We start from the raw sequence: 25474 nt of genomic DNA, 5'->3' as shown, positions 1-25474 counted from the left end.
AGATTTTAAAAATTATTATACAATTATTGAGTTGGAGGATCTTCTTACATTCAGTAAGTTCTCCACTTAACAAAGTTTTCTACTGTTATCTATATTGATAAAGTATGCATTTATGTATAATACTTACTTAAAAATTATGACAGCATCTCAGGATTGGAAAAATCAGTAGAAGCTATTGAATGCCATAACTTACCCTTTCTTAAATTTCTACTGTAACATCCATGCTAAGGTATTTCTTTCTGAATTTATACATTTTCAATGTCAGGAAAAAGGCTGTCTCCCAAGACATCTGATTCTATTATTTGGTCAGCCCACCATATTTATGGTAGGCATACCTATGATATCGTATGGCATCTTACTATTAGTACCAGTTTTCACAGATGGAACCAAACTAACCACAAAATTTGATGGGATGGATGTTCAGCCATATTAAGACCCTTCTGATGTGCAGAGGTATTTGCTTTTCTTCAGGTTCAATATCCCATTTCCTTCAATTTTTCTTTGACATGATTTAAAGTAAACTATTTTTTTAGATTCTTTTTACTAGCATTTGTATTTTTATCTCTTCCTATTAAAATAAAAATATTTGCACATAGATATGAAGTGAGAGACTGAAGTTTCCTTTTTCATAGATATTATCATTCTCCATGACAGCCCCATTACCACATAAAAGTTTTGGAAATCACATTACATTATTATGGCTCTGTATTCCAATGATAGGTTGAGATAATATACACAAAAGTAAGCGAGCAATATACACTGGTGCATGCCTCTAATCCTGGCTACTAGGGAGGCTGGGGAAGAAGGATCACAAGTTGAAGATCAGCCTGGATAACTAGTGAGACCATCTAAAAATTAAATTTTAAAAAGGGTAGGGGATGTAGCTCAGTGGTAGAGCACCTCTGGATTCAAACCCCAGTACTGAAAAACTAAAAAATAAAGAAGACAATATAAGTAAACCATAAACTACAGAATAATGTTAATAAATATTTTCCTTGGTTATTATGTTTATTGTCAATTGAAACCCATATGTGTCCATGTAATAAACTATGTCTCCTTCATCCAGTTTCATATTTGTTTAATCTCAGATACAAAGTGATAGCCATTCTCTTCCCCTCTCCACCAAAATGGTGTGTGCACTTGACTCCATTCCTTATCAGATCTTCTCACAAGACATTCATGATCAAGAAATTCCATTCTAAGAAACAAAAGTGAAATCATCCCATTATGCAAAAGATTTAGATGAAAACCCATGATAAAATGAGTTACAATAAACCCAGGTAATACAATCAGGTCTAAGAGGAGAGATTGGAGAACCAAGTTTGGTTTATAGGGAATTACATACCATATGGCTCATATTTTTATGCTATGTTAAAATGATATTATCATTTTAATAATTTCTTTGTTTCTAGCTGATTGGTTCAGTAATAAATATGTGAAACCTCTGTTGGAGAAAGAGAGTCAACTTTTCTCCTCAATTCATGAAAAACTGTCTCCTTTAGCCAACACAAGAAACTTGATTTGCCTGCACAATATCTATCCTGTTCTGTTATTCTTTATATTTGGGGTGTGTGTGTGTGTGTGTGTGTGTGTGTGTGTGTATTTTAGTTGTAGATGAACACAATATCTTTATTTTATTAATTTATTTTTATGTGGTGCTGAGGATTGAACCCAGTGCCTCATGCATGCAAGGCAAGCACTCTACCACTGAGCTGCAGACCCAGGCCCATATATGTTATTCTTATTCTATTCTGTTCTTTTGCTCCCATCCCCATTTTTCTCTTCTCCTTTTGTAAATCATTGTAATCAGATATATAGACTAATTTACATATATTCATGTAGTTTATTAAGGTTTGTGTATATGTACATATTGTGCTAACACCCTCAGTTTCTTTCTTTTTCTATTTGTCACCATGCTGTTCAGCTTTCATGCCCTATCACCTGGTTTCCATCACAACTTACCTGACTCCAGTTACAGGGACAATTTTAAACTCAAATGCTATCTCAGGGTAAATTTAGAAAGGATTATCTTTTAACATGGATGTTACAGTAGAAATACAACATAAATGACTACCTTCAGGGTAAAATAATTATCTCTCTCAGGTAACATATTTATATTTTCTAAGGATTCCAAGATACAAAAATCTCAACCTAAAGTAATTGCTTTAGAGGTAAGAATTGGAGGCCACTCCATCATTCTGGGTATAACTTTTCACTTGGCACTGACTAAAGTTTCAGTTACCCCCTCTCAGAAAATGTAAATAAATAAGTTTCAAATAAAAATTCAAGCACCAATTACTCTAAGTATTTCTCAAACACTACATATATGCAAATTACTCCATTTTAAAGAATGAAATGACACCAGATTTCAGAGGAGTATAGTTGTTCTTTCATAGAGGGTGAAATTCAGGTTAAGCACCACATAAGTACAGCCACCCCTTTATATCCATGAGAGCTCAATTTCAGGACTTCTGGGTATACCACACTCCATGGATGCTCAGGTCATGTAAAATGATGTAGTATTTGCCTATAACCTACATATATCCTCCTGTATACTTTAAGTAATTTCTAGATTACTCATGATACCTAATACCATGGAAATGTTATCTAAATAGTGGTAAGCCATATTGCCTAGGGAATGATGACAAGAATATAGTCTGTACATGTTAAGTACATGTACAATTTGTTAAATGTTTTTGATTAAATATGCAGATGTGAAACTTGCAGAGAACCAACTCTAACTCTTGCCACAGTCTGAGTTGATGAAAGCCCCTGCTCTTTTTCCATAAGTTTTTCTTCTCTCCATTTCCTGCATAGATCAATAGATTTGAAGTTACCATGAATTTCTTAACCACTAATCAAAAGCAAAACAGAAAAAAAGCAAAAAAAAAAAAAACAGCATTTCTACTGTTGTGAAGAAAAGCAAAATCTAGCCCTAATTTTCCATCATAGAAGTTGCTCAAAATAGCAGTCTGTGTTTAGATTCCTCAAAACCCAGTTTTTTTTCATAATAATAGTTTCCTTCAGTGTTGTGATCAGATTAACATTCACTAGTGTGACTTGTAAAGGGGAGGCACCACATATTAAGCACAGATTGGATCTAAAAATAGCAAGTGTGTCTGTAATTGGCACAAATGAGTCTTACGCTAAGCCCTGCTGATCCTGCTTGGGAGTGATGAGTCAAAACTGAGTCCTCACACTTGCCACCAAAGGGGAAGAGAGAGGCATTGAAGAACAAGAACACTTTTGGAAATGGTACAAAATCATCAGAAACTTGCTCTATCCACCTTGTAGGTGTGAGGTTGGGTTTTCCTCCTTTTGTCAGAGACATGTTTGGAGCCAGGACACATGGTTTTCGCATTTTAATGGTGATGCTCATAGGTAATCTGTTCTTTTCTTATTTTTATATATAATTGGTGCCATCATTACAGTTTTAAGATGCTTATTTGGCAACTATGGTTTATTATAATGGTACTACTATCATGTGAAAAGTAGAACAGTTGAGTAAGGGAAAGTAGATATTACCATGCATTGAGCTCTTAGTTTTTATATTTAATTTATTCTTGAATTTATTTATTAAGATGAAGAAAATACTTTGGTCAAATGAAACATATCAAGAAGAAACTCATTTATTTTTTATGACTTGTAGAAATAACTTACCAAATAATCATTGATTATAACTTCAAAAGTCATTTTCATAGCCAGTGATGTTTATATTATACATAAAGTCTATGTTTTTATCCATTAATACAATTTATTCTGATTAGTGTATGTGATATACCAGGTAGTAGAGATTTTCTGTATCATTATTTTTTAAGAAAAGTATTATCAGAATCAGAACTAAAAGAATTTTAGTAAAATAAAATAAAGTGACAGTTTCTAGCTAATTAAATTAACTTCATATAAACAAAATGATAGTAAGCTTCAAGTAACATGCCTCACACTATAAATACTTGGAAATAAACAACGAATTTATAGTCAACTAAAATATCCAATTAAGAAGACCAAATGGCACCTATAATCCCATAAATAATGCCTAATCCTTTTGTTTTTGTTAACAATAGAGCTTCTCTTTGTTCAAACAGTCAAATAACCAATGAAAGGATTTTCAATCTGTTTTCCTACTTTTAGTTTGCTGGGTTCCTTAAATAAATATGTTGGACTTTATTTTACTTTGAAGATGTCAATAGAATTGATTTTTTTAAAGCAAGAACATAAATCACTGTTATCATCACACTTTTCAAATTCTGTTTATTGTTCTTGAAACATTTGACCCTAATACAGGCTTTCTTTCTTCCTTTTTATTGTTTTGCTTGTTTATTTGTTTTGAATGATGGCAGAATTTAAAACTAGCTTCTCTCTCTCTCTCTCTCTCTCTCTCTCTCTCTCTCTCTCTCTCTCTTTCTCTCTCTCTCTCTATATATATAGAGAGATAGATAGACTTGGTAGTTGTTTTATGGAAGATCAAGTGGAAGTATTACAGGAAAAAAAATCTAGTAGAGAAAATAAGCATCCTATTTCAGGCCCTAATAGTCCTCTGTGTGAACAATTTTAATAGCTGCCTGGAGTGTCTTTCTGTCTCTAGTTTTTCTTCACTTCATTCTGTTACATATTCCAGTGGGAGTTATCTTTATGAGAAACCACATTGGTCTTCTACCCAACAATTACTTTATTGTTTCCCATGGCCAGAAAATAAATAAACGAGTAAATAAATAAAAATAAAAATAAAAACTTTCTCAGTTCCCAGACTTCCAATCTGGCTGCATTGAGTCTTTCCGACTTGATTTTCCTTCATACATCCTTCTTGCCAACCAGATTGCCCAACTCATTGTCAATCTCAAAATGCCTTGAAATTTTCTTCCATCGAAGAGTGTTTTGTTTAGTCACTTCTTAGTATATGATGACTCTTTTGTCAATCTGACCCATTCTTGAAACTTTGTGAAATCTTCTCTAAGGTTTCGAGTGTTTGATCTTCACATATTATCCACACCAACTGTGAGCCTACTCTCTACAAGGTATTTCCATAAATATGCATTTTGTCCTTCTATGATGTTATGAGCATATTGAAACATACTGAAGTCGATACTCTTCTATTTTGCTTCTCCCACAATCCTCTGTGAATAGGACACAGACCAGGTATTTTGTAAATTTGAGAGATGGTAAATTGAAGGGTCAACTAAGGGTACTAACGTGAGTCATAGACATCAAAAAATAGAAAATCACAATAAATGAAGATAATAGATTTCAGGAATTTGAAATGTTTTCATTCAAGATCATGTAAAGATTCTTCAGAGGTAGTTATAAACAGTGGGTCTACAGAGAGATTTCTTTCAAGAGACAATGTTTTGAATTACATAGCACCCCTCAAATTTAGAGTTAGAAGATACATTCCAACCCCAAGCAAAATAAGTCTGCTTCAAGAACAATTTCAGTATCCCCTAAACATGGGGTGGGGAAAGAAATCATCAGTTTAGAAGAGACTCTCTACCTGGTTAAGGAATCTAAATACTAATGGGGGTGACTGGTAATCTGAGGTAGCAGGAAAGAGAGGGAGAGAGAATTCCTGCTGTGCTGTGCCGGAAATTGAATGTTCATTCCCCTCAACTGCAGGTCAAAGGTACAGGAATCCTGAGGTCCAGATGGGCAACCCATGCTAGGAATATCAGTGAATGGACCAGGTAAAAGGGAACCTTCCCAACAGGCCTCTGTCAGGAGGTGAGGGAGCCCACCTGGGCAGAGAGAGTTGGTGAAGAAGGAGTCAGTGTCTGTAAACCAACACATATGGGGTGGAGGGAGAAGGGAACTGTGAGAACAGCTAGCCATAGGAAAGGCCAGGCCTCCCTTCCTCACAGGTCCCTACAGGAACAGAGCAGAAGAGGGTCCAAGGAACTCAGAAATGACCCTAGAGCAAATATGAACTTTAAGGACCTTCTAGTCTCAGTGGACATGAGTCATGCTACATTAGCTCTTGTCAGGTGAAAACTCCCTGTATCCTCTTCCCTTCAACAAACTCCAGTCTTCCCCTTCAGCAAACTCTACTCCCTGTATCCTCTTCCCTCCCACAAACTCTAGTCCTCTAAGGGTCAGAACACTTAGAAGTTTGGAGATAGAGACAGTAAAGGAACAGAAACAGAGGGAAGAAATTTTTCAGGTCTTCCTTTAAGACAGCCTAAGTTTGGCCTATCAGAAAAAGAGATTTAGGTTATCGTGAATTGCATTGAGACTTTTATAATTATATGTGACTGGCCATTTTAATTGCCATTTGTTTAAAAAAAATGATCATGACTCTGTTATCTAAGAGTGAGCAGAAAAATCATGCAGTCTCCTGGAGATATTATCCAGAAGCAAGGCACATCTTTCCCCTATTAGATGTATTAACAATGGAGTGAGAGAAAAATAATAGTATTTTGCTTGGTTGTACTTCACATCACAAGTTGTTCAATATTCCACTTAATTAAATACTGGTTGATTAATTATTTTTAAATCCTGGGAAAATCAAATTTAAGAAAATATCTTCTAATATAAAAGTTTAACTTATTCATAAAGTCAGTAAAATTAAACTTGCACTAGAATACTCCTTTAGGATTTAGCTTTACCTGTCATACCTTTGTCAGTTCTCTGTATTAAGAATGATTAAGTAACAGATTGGTTCAGTTCAACTCTGTTCTATTCATCAAACATTTTAAATCATGTACCCTTAGCACTGTGAAGGCATTGTCAGAAATTTTAGTTTATAGTGCATTTACTATTTTCACAGAGCTTAATTTTTTTTTAATTAATAAGGGCTATATTGAAGTAATCCAAGTACAGTAACATATAAGTACAATAGAATCCAATCAAGTTTCCAAATGTATGGTACATCAATGGCAGCAGATACTCCAAGATTAGCATTGTCTACCTATATCCAGAAGTATATATTCTAGAATTGTTGGGAAGGAGGGAATGGGAACTTCCATCCACGTAAGAGCTCCATAGTGTGAGATGTCCAGGTCTTTGTATCTTGCAAATTTTGGTTTTAGGAGTTATCTGGCACACAAACAAGATAGAAGGAAACATCACTATTTCCAAATAGGATAGAGTGAAATAAATGGATAAACTTGTTATTTAACTACTATAAATTGCAAAAGACATCCACAAATTAATCATTTATATGTAGGATTAGTGCCAAGAGCAATATTTTCCCTTTTTAATTTTTATGGTATTTGGTGCTCAATGTATATCTGACAGTGGTAGTTTGAATCAATCACTGTAATCAACAAATGATCTATTTCTACAGAAAAAATTCAAAGTCTATCATGAATGCTCTTCTCATTACAATGTATATGGAATGGTCAAATTGATCTTAATCTTCCTCAAGAACTATATTTTATTCCTTTACAGTTTTAAATTTGAGATATGTCTAAAATGGGAGATTATACATGAAAGTTATGTGAAATTTCTATTTCTAATCTGAATTTATCTATTTTTTAAATTTGCTCTAATTAGTTATATGTGACAGTAGAATGCATTTTGACATAGCAAACATGGAGTATAACTTCTCATTCTTGTGACTGTACATGGTGTAGAATCAAAGCAGTCATGTAATCATATTGAATATACCTATTTCTAACCTATTGTTTATTATTTAACAGGAATTCATTGTGAAGAAGACATCGATGAATGTTCATCAAACCCTTGCCAAAATGGTGGTACTTGTGAGAACTTGCCTGGGAATTATACTTGCCATTGCCCATTTGACAACATTTCTGGAACATTTTATGGAGGAGAGAACTGTTCTGACATTCTCCTGGGCTGCACCCATCACCAATGTCTAAACAATGGAGTATGCATACCTCACTTCCAAAATGACCAACATGGATTCAGCTGCCTATGTCCACCTGGATATACTGGATCATTGTGTGAAACTGTCACCACACTTTCATTTGAGGGCAATGGCTTTCTATGGGTCACAAGTGGCCCACATACAACCAAGGACTCAGTTTGTAACATAGCCTTCAGGTTTCAGACTGTTCAGCCAACAGCACTTCTACTTTTCCAAGGGAACAGGGATACATTTGTAAAGATGGAGTTGCTAAGTGGCTACATTCACTTATCAATTCAAGTTCATAATCAGTCAAAAGTGCTTCTGTACATTTCCCACAACACCAGCGATGGAGAGTGGCATTCAGTGGAGGTAATATTTGCAGAGACCGTGACCCTTACCTTAGCCAGCAGCTCTTGTACAGAGAAATGCATCGCTAAAGCTCCTTCTCCATTTGAAAGGACTCAATCAATATGTGCTTTTCAAAACTCTTTTTTGGGTGGTTTACCCGTGGGATCAGCCAGCAGTGGAGTCACTCTGCTTAACATCTATAATATCCCATCCACACCTTCGTTTGTAGGCTGTCTCCAAGACATTAAATTTGATTTGAATCCCATTACCCGGGAGAACATTTCATCTGGCTTGTCGTTAAATGTCAAGGCAGGCTGTGTGAGGAAGGATTGGTGTGAGAGTCAACCTTGTCAGAATAGAGGACGCTGCATCAACTTGTGGCTCAGCTACCAGTGTGACTGCTACAGGCCCTATGAAGGTCCCAACTGTCTGAGAGGTGAGAGGGGATAGGTGCCTAGGAGTGTTGTGCCTCAGAGCAGAGCAATCACAAGGACTGCCTTGCTATTACTGATATGAAGCATAATGATCCTCAGGACTTACACTGCTGTTTGCCCACTAATGAGAAAACAGAAGAGTGCAGGGCTGTGTGTTCATTTTGAGTGGATTTATAGGAGACCTGAGTTTCTCTCAGTCAGAAAAATAAAACAATAAGCAAATAGCTCCTATTCAAATGGGTTTTCATCTTGCTGTTTGTACCTGCTCTTAGAATTTTACCATCAGTTTCATATCAGAAATTTGTTGTAAATCTCATTTGTAAAAGGACTTTATTCACAAAACTAGTCAGTGCCACCTATTAGCATAGTCTCTTGTGCTTAGTAGAGTCCCAGTAAATATTCACTTCCTCAATCTCCTTTCTATGCAATTCATACTTGCTCCAAAATCATGCTTAAGTTTAGCACTTTAACAGAACACTAATTTCACGCAAAGTGACAAAAACAAGTTTTGCCAGAATTGCATTGGAAAAAACAGATAGAGGTCTTACAGGGGGAAAGAAAGAAAGGAAGGAAGGAAGAGAGAGAGTCAGTGGGGTTGGGGGGGGAGTGAAAAGTAACAATAGTAAAACTTGGTAGATGCCATAAACAAGTTGATCTGATTTTTTCTAGCAAATCATGGTTTGAAATAAATTTCAAAATCCTTTATTTCCAGCATCATGTCAAAAATTGCTGTTGATAGTGATCAATACATACCTGTTTCTTTTTATTATTATTATCATGCATTGAAAAAGTCTGAGAGGTAATTGTAACAGACCGCTTTGAAGTTCAGCTGTAATTTACTCCAAGATTTTAGAGTAACTCCAAGTAGGACAACATCTGGTAAATAGTCTTCTCTGCTTTATATGAAATAAAATTAAAACCAGTCTTAGCCCATACCCTACTCAATGTTCAAATGGCTAAGAATTATTAGAAACTATTCACGGGTTTCCCCCTGCCCACAATATTCATTACAAATCATGGACCTGTTTGACAATGAGGAATGGCATCTACTCACTCTATGTAATATTTTAAACAGAATGGCAAGTTGTTTCGTGATGTTTTTTTTTTTTTTAAAGGAGAAAAGGGGAAATTATGCTGAGGCGATGGTTCACTTTTTGAAGAAAAATTTAATTGACCCAAGGCAATATTTTTAGTACATATACAAAATAACAAACAGATGCTGACTCACTTTGACTGACTTCCAGATGTAGTGACCCTCGAGGTTAATGCTGACCATGGCGATGCTCACTGTCCTAGCAGATAGATTCAAGAGATGCCAATCCAGTGGGCTCTGGTTTTCTTTAGTGCATTTTTTTTCAACTTGGAAAATTATGAACTTTTTAAGCCAAGTTCCTGAATTGCTTATACACCCTCTACTTCCTCCAAATCCTTATATCCTTACTATTCAAAACTGTTCAATCCCGTGAGAATGTTTGGCTTCAAGAGATTATAACAAGTTCTGTAAAATCTTTTCTTTTTTGAATACTTGGGATAAGTTTAAGAAAAATTACATTTTTCTTATCACCTCTAGTTATAAAACTAAAATATTCTATATTGGCTGTTGTCTATGAGAAATGTTTTGTGTGGAGCATATTGCTTTTACAAAAGATGCTTAAATGCAGTAATTACACATCTTTTAGCAATTGTATGTTTGTAAATGCTCTTAGAATTTTATCATTAGTTGAGTATCAGAAATTTGTTGTAAATCTCATTTGTAAAAGAAATAATTTTTTTGGAAAAAAAAAAAAGGACTTTCTTTGGTATGTGTGTATTCAAGAGGAAGGATAGGTACTAACAAGCAGAAAGACAGACACTTCACCCAAATCATGATTTTTGGAAAACATTTCCCAACCTTGTTACACACTGCAAGTATTAAGCAGACCTGATAGAGAATTTCATTGACTGACTAAACACAAAAAGCAGAGGGATTTGTAATATCTTAAAGTCAATCTTTTTAAAATTTGCCTGAACTCCGAAGGGTTTCCCTAAGCTGAGACCCAAAACTGTCTGTAAGGTGGTCCCAGCTTACCTAGGGTCGATTGTGTGTAAGAACACAGAGTTTCCAAGATATTCTTCAAAATAAATGCACCACTTATATCTTTCCTTCGGGAGAATATTTAATTTATAAAAACAATTTATGTTTATCTTCAATTATATACCTATACTTTGGGAATCTTATCCTTCTAGAATTACAAATTCACATCAATAGAAGAAATTTCATGCCATGGTTGGATTTGTTTGTTTGTTTGTTTTTTACACTGTTGGGCCTGCCAAGTGTAGAGACCCAAAACTCTGCTTAAATACCTTCAGGAATGGTGAATTCACTCATTCCATCTTGCCAAAATTTCCCTGAAAAGTTCTGTCCTTGTGTTTAAATGAAATGTGATTTCTCCAAAGCTTTCATTTATTGGTCATGTTATAATTCCTGAAGATAAGCTCATATAACTCTTAACACCTCTTCTTCCTAAGGATGCTTAAATACTTGAAGAAGAGCATCTAGAACTATCAAACTTTTCACATCTATCAAGCCACACATCCTAATTTCTTCTAAAAAGTTTCCATATGGCATGATCTTCAGACATGTCATCACCTGCTTCTTGGCGGTAAATCTGTTTGTCTGTCTTCTTTCTAAAATGTGGCAGATGTGCTTGATGATACAAGGTGTCACAGGACCTCAACCTCCCTTATTCTGGATAACATGCTTCTATGTTGAAGCCTAACATTAGACTGATGCTCTGCCACTTTTCTGGCACTTACATCACATGGGTATCTCACTTGGAGTCACTGTCATTCACAATGTCATAGAATCCTATTTCTGTCCCAAAAACCTATGAGGCACTTTTTGATCTAAGCGCCTTTTATTTATTCTCATTAAATTTCATCTTGTGTTCCATCAGTCATTAAAGTGTGTCAAAATTTGTTTTTCATCTGCATATGTTACCACTGATCTTCAGGACATATATCACCTACATGTATGAGAATTATTCCTTCCATGTCCACAGAGAAATCAGATTTGGCTTCAGGTATTTCTGAAATCTTGTAGCACATCATACATGCTGACTAACTTTATGATTCTGAAGAATAGGATTACTAAAGAGTCAAGCTTCTCAAGGTGTATGGTGTGGGGGAGGGGGAACAACTCTGTATTCTGTCTTTTAGTTGAGGTCTGCAAAATGATACTGCAGGGATCCTAGATTGATCAGCAGGGACCTCTGAGGTTGAATGATTTTGTGTGTATCCTCAATTCTTAAGCTTCAAGAGCCAAATCTTCTTATTAAGCATTTTTATCGTATATGAAAGTGCTGCAGTGTATTCAGAGGTGTTAACCTCTTCAAAGAGGTTATTTTATCTAACAGTACACTTTGAAAGCTATCTGTAGTTGCCTGGAGCAGGTAGTCTCCAAATGAAGATTCAAACTGCAATGTTCCATAGGAAATCAAGTCAGAGTTCTGAAAATATAGCCTGTTATGCAGGAGGTCTTCAAACAGATGGCTGCCTAAGCAAGTTTCACTAAAGCTCAGCTGAACTAAAATACATCTAACTTTTGGCCAAACTTCAGTTGAACCATATGATGACATTTAAACACTTCAGATATGCTTTTCTTCTAGGACAGGGATGCAAAAACCCAAAGACAGCAATATTTTTAAGACAGTGCTCTTGTCAAGTTCAGCATTGATTTCTACGTTGCAAGACATAATGGGCATTTCTTAAGTCTTCCTCTCACTTGACCTTTTAACAACAGCAAACACAGTTGAGTAACACATACTCCTTAGTGGGCTTACAGGGTATCATTCTAACTGGATTCTTACTGATTCCTCTCTGTCATCTCCTTTGCCTCCAAATGTCTGGAACCGACAGGCTCAGTTGCTGTATCACTTCTTTTACTCTCTATATATTTACTTTTGTGATGGTACCATTCAGTCTTCTGTCTTTAAATCCTTCATGTATGCTGAAAAATACCAAATTATTATGTTTATCCCAGAAAATCTCTCCTGAATCTCTGTGGCAACTACCTAATGGTCATTTCCATGTAGATATCTAATAAGGCATCTTTAATTTTATGTGGACTCCCATTTCCCCTGCCCCAAATCAATTCCTCCAGTTTTCTTCCCCATCATTACAAATGGAAACTCCAGGCTTCTAGTCACCTAGTCCAAAATCTTGAAGATGTACTTGATTTAGAAAATTCTATTTGTTCTACTTTTAAAATATTTTAAAACTCCTACTACTTCTCACCACCTCCTGATTCAAGGTATCATTATTCCTCTCTTGAATTACTGCAGTAATATCCCTCTCTTTGGGTTTTTGCTCAAATATTACTTCTTAGAGAGTTCTTTCCTGATTATTCCATTTAAAATTACAATCCCATCCCTATTCTCAAACCTTCCCATTCTATTTCTCTATGACTTGTTTTATACCAAATGATCTCTAGGGTGCTGACATACTACACAGCTGGATTTCTTATCTATGCCATGTATGTTTCTCCCTACTAGTGTATAAATTTGATAAGGATAGGAATATTTGCTCCTACTACCTCACTGATGTTTTTAAATGCAAGTTTCATTTTTACACGTCTTGAGTTTTCTTGAGGTGGAATGCATCACTGATATTGCCTCTTTTGCGAATTTCTAACTCCTTCAACCATAAGAGAGGCCTAAAGGGGTCAATATTCCTCTTTGCTCCCTTTTCTCTCTCCTTTTCTCCTCCCAAGCAGGACACAGAAGGAAGAGTCTTCCTCTTCCTTTGATCCTCTGTCCTGCCTCATTATGTGGGGTATCATCCCAAAGAGTATTTACTAATCAAATTCTTGATTTTTGTCCTTTACAAAAAAAAAAAATAGGTTTAATAATCCATTAACTCCAGCATGCCTACAAATAGCAAAGATGAAGCCTGCCTGAACAATATGTTTACAAATCTCAAATTTCTTCCAAGATGGAATGCAATATAGTGTCTGACATTTCACCATTAAGCCCCAACATTTTAGGGCAGTGAAGGGGAGATTCTTTAGCTTTTTCTCTTTTTTGATCAATGGCCTCAATTATGAACTATAGACCCAAATGCAGTTTTTTTCAGGATAAAGTAAACTCAGAATTAAAGAAAATGAGGCCAAATTGTTAGTCTATTCAGTAAGCCTATCCTGAACATAAAAATGTGTGTGTGTATGTGTATATAAAATTTTCACCTTCTGTACCTTCTTCCTTTTGAGTCTCAAGATGTTTCCTCTTTGTTTCTCCTCTTCTATTTTGACATCAAAGAGTATGTGGCAGGCAGATTTGGCCAGGATGACTCCACTGGATATGCTGTCTTTAATCTTGACAGGAGTTATGGACAGAACTTCAGCCTCTCCATGTTTGTCCGAACAAATCGACAGTCGGGCTTACTTCTAACTTTGAAAAACAGCACTTACCAGTATATACGTGTCTGGCTAGAGCATGGAAGATTAGCACTGCTGACTCCAAGCTCTCCCAAATTCACAGTAGAATTTGTTCTTAGTGATGGAAATGTCCACTTAGTGACTTTGAAAATCAAGCCAAATAAAATTGAATTGTATCAATCTTCACAAAACCTTGGATTTATTTCTGCTGCCACATGGAAAATCCAGAGAGGAGATGTCATCTACATTGGTGGCCTGCCTGACAAGAAAGAGACTGAAATTTATGGTGGCTTCTTCAAAGGCTGTATCCAAGATGTAAGATTAAATAACCAAAATCTGGAATTCTTTCCAAATTCCACAAACAGTGCATCCCACAGTCCAATTCTTGTCAATGTGACTCAAGGCTGTCTGGGAGACAACATCTGCAAGGTAGGGTTATTTGTACCAACTAGGCACATATTGTATGCTAAATTTTTATTTTATTAACATGCAATTTAATAAAACCATCCTTTGTACCTGACAACAATGTTACTGTCCCATCAGCAATAGACCTGTTAAATATTTGTGTTCCCAGCAGACTGGGTGATTTCTGATAAATTTTAGTGGACTTATTGGCATCATGATATATTTAACAATGATAATAACTTCAGTTACATATTTCCTATCCCACTTCAATCAAATTTCTTAAGAATATTAATATTCTAATTCTTAAACTCTTAATGGCACTCCATAGGCTTAACTGAACTAACTCTTTTGAAAGACCTAATTAACTTTATCTTAAATACCAAGCTATTGTTGTTTTGAACTTTTATTACTTCAACAAGAAAAAAAATCTGAGAGTTTTTTTTTTTATTTTGAATTCTTCTGAAATTTCTCAGAACCCATGCTTTATATTATGTACTTTATGTGCTCTTCTAAGGGCTACATTAACTATATGAAATTGTCAGCTCTGCATGAGCTTTCAGAGGAAAAGAAGGAAGCATATTGATGTGTGTTGCATGTTTACTGAGCTCCAACTATGGTCACAGACTAGCCTTAGTCCTAAATATACACAGAGGAATCATTATGAGTTTACTATAGGAGCACTTCTAATGTGCCAGGCACTATTTTACATAGATTAATCCATTAATTCTGTTGAAGGATTACTGTATAAAACAGACATTGTTATTCCCTTTTATACTATTTATAAAGAAACTAAATTTTATGTAACAAACTGAGGGTGTGGCTCAGTGTTAGAATATGTGCTTTGCATGGGTGAGGGCTGGGTTCAACCCTCGGCCCTAAAAAAAATAAAAAATAAAAATAAAGTTATGTAACTATCCTGAATTGTTTGCTAATGGTTAACCTGGGATACACACAGTCAGGCTCTAAAAAGTTTTCTTTTAAAATATTTTTATTTTGAATACTTTGTGAGTGGACTTGTAAGACCTAAATTAAGAACAATGAGTCTCTGATTCAGAGGCAGAGAAAATGGTGAGGGAGGACATTGAATTGAGACCCAGAGGATCTAGATTCCAAGCTTCATTTTCATTTCCACAACAGAAAGGCCCTCATCTGTAAAAACAAAAGTAATAATCCTTATTGCAAATAATTACTGCCTGTGAAAATACGGAGTAAAATCCATATTAAATGTTTAAAATCTGAAGATATAGGGAAATTGGCATTCTAAAATAACAGATATATGTTGTCACATTTCCACATCTAGTTGCCAATGCTTTTGATGATTTTTTTCCCCCTGCTCAGACCAATCCCTGTCACAACGGAGGCATTTGTTATTCCCTGTGGGACGACTTCTCCTGCTCCTGCCCTGCAAATACAGCTGGGAAAGCCTGTGAAGAAGTTCGGTGGTGTGAACTCAGCCCCTGCCCTCCCAGTGCCCAGTGCCGGTTGGTGCCCAAAGGATTCGAATGTACGTAGAGCTCAGGACTGTTATCCTTCCAATTAATTTGGCACATTTAACTTGTTCTGATAGGAAACAGAAAAAATTAACAGACATGGTCAACTTATTAAATAAGTGGATGGTTGTTTACCTCTCTGTGAGTAGTATAATTAACCTGATATGAGTAGTATAAAAATCCAGATTAGTCTCTGGCTTTATCCTGCCCTGTGTGTCTGGGCGGGAAATGGAGAATGTAGCAATACCAAATATGAGTCCTTGGTCATTTAATGCTGATGTCTGAAGAGTTAACCAGGTGATACTGTCCTTCCTCATTACTAGACATACAGAATAAACGTGCTGGTGTTAGCTCACTGCCCATTTGAACTTCAGATAATTCACATGATCTCCACGATCTAAAGCCTCCTTGCCTGTAAAACAGGGGTACCAAAATCTATAGGTTTCTTTGTGATGATTGCTTATTCCTATGTGTATAATCAAACACATTAGGTACCCGGTGATGCTGGCCAGGACTGCATCCCTTTATGTGAAAGGTTCCCCTGGCCCTTTCAGTGCTTCAGAGCACAATTTCTCAAATGTTAATGATGTGAACACCACACTTAGGATTTTTTGACGTATTCACAAAGTAACCACACTGTCATTTCTGTACTTTCTCCTCTCTTCAAATAACGCACAGCCCAAGATATAGCCCATCCTCTGTTTAAACTGAATTTGAATCTCTTCCCCTTATTCGAAGATTCTGCTGCTAAAGACTTTGCTCCTAGAATTTCTCTCTTACTCTTCAACATCAACAGTTTTTCCATTAGCAGATAAACATTCCATCAAATTTCCTCATTACGAAATATATCCCATGACCTCCCTTCCCCAAATTCCCACCTGCCACTTCCCGTTTCTCTGCTTCCTTTTCCAGTGAGAAAAACAAAACAAACCTCTGAAGATTTGTGCTCAAGATACTTCTGCTGTCTCACTCCAATCTTTTACCTCATCACTCAGGCCCCATAAACCCCCACTTCCTCTTCCACTCTCTCAGCCCAGAGCTTCACAGTTTCTCTCCACCATTTCATTCAAATTTGGACGCCAGGGTCTTCCTACCTGTTGTTTTCTTGATATCTCTTATTATTCCTTGATATTTTTGTGGGGCGTGGTACTGAACCCAGGGGCACTTTGTGACTGAGCAACAGCCCTTTTTTTTTATATTTTATTTTGAGAAAAGTTCTCACTAAGTTGTTTAGGGCCTCCATAAGTTGCTCCGGCTGACCTCAAACTTGCAATCCCCCTGCCTCAGCATTCAGAGCCACTGGGATCACAGGTGTGCATCACTACACCTGACCTGTTCTTTACTATTTTGATATACATGTATGTGTTTGTTTATCACCTCTTTCCTCAGTAGAAAATAAGTTTCACGGTGCAAGAAATTTTTCTATGTAGTTATTTAAGTCACTGTCGGCCCTTAGAATAGTGCCAAACATCATAGTAGGATGTCAATAAATATTTGTTAAATGAGTAAATTTACTTATTTTTCTGCAAGTCAGTTATTCACTTAACTGCTCTACATATTAAGTATATTATCTTCTTTCAATAAAAATATACATAGAATATATTTTAAAACACTGCACTAAAATAATGGAATGGAACTAGATGTAAGAGTGGCTGAAGGTCAGTTCCGACATCCTATTAGACTATGCCTGAAATAATTGAAGACAAGAGAATATATTTATTTTTATGTTTCTATATTTTAAAAGATCTATATTATACATGGTAAACTGTAGATATACTTGAGGAAATTTTCTAGAGGAATGTGTATATTTAGAACTCATTTTTAGGAAATACCTACTACATACAAATAGAAGCATGATGAGGTGATAGAAAGTAAAATGGTTTCTAACCAACACAGAACTTTATGGATTTATTTATGCAGAGTTGGTGATTAGATCCAGCAGGGCCTTGTGCATACTAGTCAAGTCTGTACTACTGAGCGACACCCCTAGCTCAGCACAGATTTTAAGTGCAACATTTTCCATTCTTCTATCTCTGACATGCTTGTTGAAAACAATGATGAATGAAAATGAACTATTAATTTTATTGTTACTCTTTTGATAGAAATATTAATATTGTTAGTCCCAGCTGTGTTCTACAACAGCGTTCAAATCACTTGGAACATTTCCACAGGGGGAATGAAAAGAGTAGGATTTCAAAAATCAGTGGCAGCCCAAGAACAGTGTACACCCAAAGCAGTTTGGACTGGCCCACATGTGTATCAGAAACAAGTGAATCTTTACTGCTGTACCATGACTGCTACAAAAGGAAAAGAAGCTGGCTCCAACATCCCCCCAAAATCCCAACAGCCTTCTTTTTGAAGTATGACTTATCTTAGTGCAGACAGAAATGGAAATCAATAGGAGGTTTACAATAGGAATTGTATATCAGTTTCATAATTGACAGATATGAACCATGGATTCATTTTTGCTTCTTTGTATACTTTTAATTTTGTGTGATCTTGTGACCCTATTGTATTTTCTTTTCAAATAAAATATATTGAGAAGATTAAGTCTAACAGAACAACATACTCTTGAGAGCATAGCTCATACATTACTCTGAGTTTGGCCTTTAGATCTTTAATCATCTGTATCTCTGTGTCCCTCTAGGATTAACCAAGATTTAAAAATTTACAACTCACCTTAGATACAGGTGTGTTTATTATGGCAAAGTACCCCAAAGAAAAGTCAAAGGAAAAATGTTATGTGCATTGTGGTTTTTACCTATATCTCAAGAAGTGATTTCAGAGATTTGTTATTTTAACATTTACTTTAATAAAATATGAGTCACTCATTGCTCTTTCCCTCCTTAATTCTTACCCAAAAACCTGGTTGGGGGAAAAAAAAACCCTCAACAATCAAAAACAATGAAATCAAATGAGATTTTAATTTAGTCAAATAATAAAACTTGAATGATACACTTTAATTTTCTCTTGCTGTGATTTCTAGTCATGTCATTTCCAAAATAAAGGAGAAAGTTATTTTCATCGATTACTCATTTACTGAAGTTTCCTGAGCACCTATTGTGTGTTAGGCAAAGTTCCAGACAGAGATCTCTGATCTCAAAAAGCCCATGCTGTAGAACAGAAAGACAGTCAAGGAACAAATATACAAATTTAAACTTCAAATGTGATAGGAGTTATGAAGAAAATAAAACCCAGAGTGAAACAGAGAGTGAACACAGGGCAAAAGTTGTTTTAAATTGGATAGTCAGGGAAGGCTCCCCAGAGGAGGTGACATTTGAGCAGCTATCAACGCTGAGGAGGCGCCAGGTACAGGAAGGCCTAGGGGAGAATATTCCAGGTTTAAGTAATAGCAAGTATAAAAGATCTGAGTCAGGGAGAAGCTTGCTGTCTTCAGTGAGTGGCAGGATATGTGAATAAGGAAGAGAGTGGAAGGAATTGGAATTGGGAAGTTAATCAGGGGTCATATCACATAAACTCCTGCGAGGGGCTGGGTTTGTGGCTCGGCGGTAGAGCACTCACCAAGCACGTGTGAGGTGCTGGGTTCAATCCTCAGCACCATTACAAAACAAAAAAAAAATAAAAATAAAAAAATAAAAACAAACAAACAAAAAACTTCCTGTGAGTATTGTTTAAGACTTAGGCTTTCTGGATATGATGGCAACTAATAGAGGTCTTGGGCTAGGGAGTGGTGGTTAGATTCACCCTCAGCATCACAGAAATAGGGACCCTAATAAGTAATTAGTCTATATGAAAGATGACAGTAGTTGGGTATATTTCCTCACACATTGGGTAATGACAGTGTTTTAAGGTCAATTGCTACTGAAAAGTGGGAAAAAAATGAGAATGGCAAATTGACTACTGGATTGGATAACGTGGAGGTCACTGTGACCTTAACAAGAGTGGTTGTAGTGAGGTGATTGGAACAGAACCTGAGTAGCATGTACTGAAGAGAAAATGGTAGATAAGAAAGTGGAAACCTTGAGAATAGGAAACCATTAGAAGAGTATTGATGGGGAGGGGAACAGCAAAGGAAGCATCAGGGTGGGGGAGTCAGGACAGTGCTTCGGGGCCTGGTGCTTGTGTCTATTCTTTAAGATTGAAACAACTGCAAGGGATTTGTAAAGACAGGAAACGAAAAGGGAAGGAAAATAATGAGCTTGTCTGAATGATACCTAAAAGGGATGAAAATAAAGGGGACCCAACACATTGCTGACCAGGTTGGCCTTGCACAGGGACATGGAAGGTGCATCCACTTTAACAGGATGAGAAGCAGAGGAGTGCATCTGGGGACCGTGAAGTTTCAGACTTGGTGGAAAGCTGGGGCACTTTTTCTCCTATTTGCACAAGAATGCAAACAGGAGACTGAGATAAGTTCAAACATTTCCAGAGAACAAGTTGTGATTTAATAATCTTATAGATTTAACAACCTTTTAATAGAAAAATGCAATGATTACCCCAAACTGCTCTGCTTCCAGATAGTACATGGACATGATGAGGTAAAGGTGGTTGATTTGGCTGTATGTTTTTTTTTTTTTTTTTTTTTTTCCCCAGTCACACAAAAATATTTGGTGATAGGTAGAGAATGGGTAGCTTGGCACCTAACTGGATTTTTGCCAGGTTAGGTAACCCAGTCATTGGGAATGCCCAAGTCTGTGTGTTGTGGGCCGGGTGTCCCAGGGATTGAACCCAGGGGTGCTCTAAACTTTTTTTTTTTTTTAAGTTTGAGACAGGGTCTTGCTAAATTGCCTGAACTGGCCTTGAATTTGTGATCCTCCTTCCTCAACCTCCTGAGTAGCTGGGATTAGAGGCGTGTGCCTTTGCACCCAGAAGGAATACTACCTTTTCCTCCCTGTTGGTCAGCTTCATCAGAAACCAGTCTCTACTGTTGGACTTCTGTGTTGTTATAGCTGGATTTGTAATTTCTTGGTGCTCAATTTCTTTGCGTATGAAATGGATCATCAGTGCCTTATTTTGGGGTTCTAGTGGAAAATAAAAATTGGCATGCATTAGAATATCAATGAAAAAGAAAAGTCTGGTTTGTGTTTTGGTATTAGATCATCCATGTTTTATGTTGTGGCTTTATTATCTATTAATTAATAAACATAAGCAGACTGCTTAGCTTCTGTTAGTCTCTATTCCTTCTTTTGTAAAATGAAGATAATAACCATACTTGTAGTCAAGAGTTTTGCATTAGAAATAGTAAAAAAAAAAAAAACAACTAGCACAGTACCCAGCATGTCAAACAATCAGCACATGATATCATTAACGTGATGACCACTACTATTAATGCAGGTAATTAAGCACATATTATAGACTTAATAAAGTTGCTAATTAGTGTTGCCTTCTCTCTTTAGGTATTGCAAATGCTGTTTTTAACGGACAAAGTAGTGAAATATTGTTCAGAAGTAATGGGAACATTACCCGAGAACTCACCAATATCACATTTGGATTCAGAACAAAAGATGCAAATGTGAAAATATTGCACGCAGAAAAAGAGCCTGAGTTTCTTAATATTAGCATTCAAGAGTCCAGATTATTCTTTCAATTGCGAAGTGGCAACAGCTTTTATGTGCTGCATCTTACAAGTCTGCAGTCAGTGAATGATGGCACATGGCACCAAGTGGCTCTTTCCATGATAGACCCACTGGCCCAGGCCTCCAGGTGGCAAATGGAAGTGGACCATCAAACACCTTTCGTGACCAGTGCAATCGCTACTGGAAACCTCAACTTTTTGAAGGACAATACAGACATTTATGTGGGTGACAGAGCTCTTAACAATAGGAAGGGCCTGCAAGGGTGTCTAAGTACAATAGAAATAGGAGGCATTTATCTCTCTTACTTTGAAAATGCTCATGGTTTCACTAATAAACCTCAGGAAGAGCAGTTTCTTAAAATCTCTACAAATTCAGTGGCTACTGGCTGTTTACAATTAAATGTCTGCAACTCCAACCCCTGTTTGCATGGAGGAAATTGTGAAGACATCTATAGCTCGTATCACTGTTCCTGTCCCTTGGGATGGTCAGGGACACACTGTGAACTCAACATTGATGAATGCTTTTCAGACCCCTGTATCCATGGCAACTGCTCTGACAGAGTCGCAGCCTACCACTGCAGGTGTGAGCCTGGATACACTGGTGTGAACTGTGAAATGGAGATAGACAATTGCCAGAATCACCAATGTGCAAATGGGGCCACCTGCATTAGTGAGACTAATGGCTATTCTTGCCTCTGTTTTGGAAATTTTACGGGAAAATTTTGCAGGTGAGCATAATGTCCATGAAGCTTGGTTCTTATCAGACTGGAAGCTCTCTTCTCAAGGCCTGCGTATACACTATGCTGAACGGGAAAGGTTTTGGTCATTTCAACACAATTTGATCATCTAAAGATGGGATTTATCTTGATGGGATGACCTATAAGTATTAATGGTAGTGTTTCAACCAGACAGTGTTTCCTCAGCCACCTTTGTTAGAATATATCTCATGAACTATAACACCAGGATCTGGCAGCCCAAGGTCACTAGAAACAAATATATTTACAATAAATACAAAAACTGAGTTTCAATGTTGTAAAGGAAGGCAGGATGTCTAATAACAAAATAATGCCCTGGGTTATTTCAGCCAGATAAATCTCATGAAATCCTGAAAAGGCTATATTATAATTTCAAAAAAGTGGATTTATGATTTTCAAACGTAAAATGAACATGTTTTGATGATTTTATTAGTTATTGATTAATGCAGAAACTAGTGAGATATTAAAAGCAGTCCAAAGGACAATCTACAGAATATGGATGTATACAAAATATAAAATGATGAAGTGGATCTACTAATAAATGCAAAACTGTTTACTATTCCACAGGAGAACAAAATTAGGATTTGAGATAATCTTTTCTGCAGTATGACAATCAATTGTATTGCTACAAATTCACTTGCATGTCAACAGCAAGATTCTTTTGTATTGATATAATTTTCTACAATTTACAGAATTGTAATATTGCTTAGTAAAGAAAATCTTAAGACATATACTACTATAGAATCAGATTGTTCTAGAGATCCTTTATGTAATATCCAGTTTTCCACTGAAGATAATCCACAGATCTCTTTCCCATTTCAAAGTATTTCTCAACTTTTTTCTGAAACTACAAAAGCAGTATTTTAGTTCTAGCAACCAATTCTATTTCATGCTGTGTAAACAAAGATAAGAAAGAATATTTTCCTACTAAGTCACATTGCTTCAATGTTTCCATGTAAGTAGAAGCCATTATTGTTTTTACAACTTATACTGCTTTAAATTTACTAAATAATTGAGTCATTATGGGTAGGTGAGAGGGTTATTATTAACAAGTAATACATTCCAGGACTTTGGCAAGAACACCTGGAGTGGGTTGGCAGCCTGTAAGACATTGGAGACATTACACTAATTCAGAGCTGGTACCTTAATTACATGAATCTTCTAGCAGACATAACATGTGTCCATCTCCATAAAAAGTGTATATATCTTCATAACACTTATTGTTGTTTAGAGCATATGATAGCAAAGTGATAGCTGCTAAGTGTTAACATGCCAGTTAAATGTTACTTCCATGAGCTCATCCATTTATTTGCCAATATGTAATCTGCCTAGTCAAAAGCAAGAGAAATTCAGGATGAAAATCAGTAGCATTCCACAGTGAATTTGGGTAAGTATAGTACATTTGCCCTAGTAACTCTTCTCTAGAACTTTTTTTTTTTTTTGCCTAATTCATCAAAGTCAAGTTCTTAATGTATAAACTTTCAAATGTGCCTTCTAATGAGATTCAGAAATTGTTTATTAAACCTAAGATGTATACAGAGCTTCATATTTGCATTGCTAATTGACTTCTTTCAAAGCTGGTTGACATCTTTGACTCTTTTGAAATGTTCTTATATCTTCTTTTAAAAGTAGAAGTGATTAGCTCTTGTGATAAGAGACATTCTTACTATCTTCTAGTCTAGTTTCTCCATATTAGCTGCAACAAACATGACAGGACAAAAAGGAATTCATTTTACAGTTCCTGAATATTTATTCTGTATCCGATACCAAGCACATACACAGTGGGCCAAAGGACCTAAGCAACATTCTTAAAATCTTTTTGAACATCAGTCCTTTGAAACTAGGGTTTTGTCTAGCCATGATGTTCGGCTTAGCTTTTAACAATTTGCTCTGCCTTTTATAAGAATACTTTAGCACATGCAGTTTTGTTGTTGCAGAAGAGAGTTGCAGGCTGAATTCACATGCAGTTTCCATGAGTGCTATATACAAACCTCCTGGACAGCACTTGGCTTGCATTCTGCAAAGCTATGAATTATTGGAGAGAGAGCAGCAAGTCTTGGCAGGGCAACTGGAGTTCAGCTCTGAAAGCCAACAGAGAAATCGCATGAGTGTTTGGGTACCACAGTGCTGTCCTTGCTTTCCTGGCCTTTATAGAGATGCAATTTTCCTATGGCCTTTGTTGATTTATTAGTAGAGCGGCGGCAAATCTAACTGTAGCAAGTTCCTTTCCAACTCTGAATTTATTGCCACCCCATGGCATAGATCTTATCTCCCGAATAAAAACTGTGTAGAATAGAAGATAGATAGCCAGGCTTGCTACAGTACCCTCCAGCAGGAATTTTTTACTGGAGAAAGTGGTGCTGGTATAATGCAGCACAATTCAGCACTTAGAAAGCCTCCAGACAGAGTACCTAATTAGCTTGACATTGACTGCATATGTGAACTTTTCAAAAAAGTTTTCTTGAATGAAATGAACAAGATGAACAGCTGTGGCTGTTACTTTTCTCTTTCTAGATACAGAAGATTACCCTCAACAGTCTGTGGGAATGAACAGACAAATCTCACTTGCTACAATGGAGGCAATTGCACAGAGTTTCAGACTGAATTAAAATGTATGTGCCGGCCAGGTTTTACCGGAGAACGGTGAGCCACCTTAGAACATTCTGGAAGAGAAATCTGGGCTAAAGAACAGTGATTACTTGGAGTTAGTTCATTTTCTCCTCTAATTTTTCATCTTAGTTCCCATAGGAATATCTATGCTGAAATATAGGTCCAAGGCAGAGTTGAGCAATAAAAAAGAAGTAAATTTACAGTGTAGGTCAAAGTAGAGAACATTTTATTAGCCAGGACTTCGAATAGGGAAATATGTTTTATTAAAAATGTATAATGTGCTATTTTTCTTTCTTATAAGTACTTCTGGATTCATATTTTTCCCACTAACTCTAATAACAATGCAAATATGGTTGCTATTGGAGTAAAATGACATGCACCTGAAAGATTGCCTCTTAGAATTACCTACAATCCAAAAAGTATGTACACCTTACCCATCTGATTCGGTCTTTCCCAAAGCAATGCCTTCAGTTCTTCCTCACTTTCTACAGGGACAGTCACTGACTTTAGACAATCTCTGACCTGCTGAAAATGCAGGGAAATTTGCATATGTGTGTGATTGGCTGAGGGTGAGATCAAGGGAGAAAGCAAGTTCTTCATAACATGTATCAGATTCCCAAAGGAACCTGTGTCCCCCAAGCAGTTGCAAACCAGAACTCTATAGGTTATCAACATTATA

General features: G+C 36.4%; 1 protein-coding gene across 3 annotated transcripts in view; it reads left to right on the top strand.

Moving 5' to 3' along the window:
* Crb1 (crumbs cell polarity complex component 1) overlaps window positions 1–25474 on the top strand; it is a 129241-nt gene that overhangs the window by 66616 nt on the left and 37151 nt on the right. For 2 of the 3 annotated variants that reach the window (XM_026401491.2, XM_026401490.2), the window contains 5 exons: window positions 7632–8588; window positions 13881–14428; window positions 15743–15908; window positions 21252–22158; window positions 24700–24828. In XM_026401491.2, coding sequence (XP_026257276.2) covers window positions 7632–8588; window positions 13881–14428; window positions 15743–15908; window positions 21252–22158; window positions 24700–24828 — 2707 coding nt within the window. The remainder of the gene's footprint in view (window positions 1–7631; window positions 8589–13880; window positions 14429–15742; window positions 15909–21251; window positions 22159–24699; window positions 24829–25474) is intronic. The other variant, XM_077802839.1, reaches the window with a different exon arrangement.

This window comes from Urocitellus parryii, chromosome 9 (assembly GCF_045843805.1).
Source record: "Urocitellus parryii isolate mUroPar1 chromosome 9, mUroPar1.hap1, whole genome shotgun sequence".
Classification (NCBI taxonomy): Eukaryota; Metazoa; Chordata; class Mammalia; order Rodentia; family Sciuridae; genus Urocitellus; species Urocitellus parryii.
Note: the sequence above shows the minus strand (reverse complement) of the source record. Positions and strands in the feature narration are given on the sequence as shown.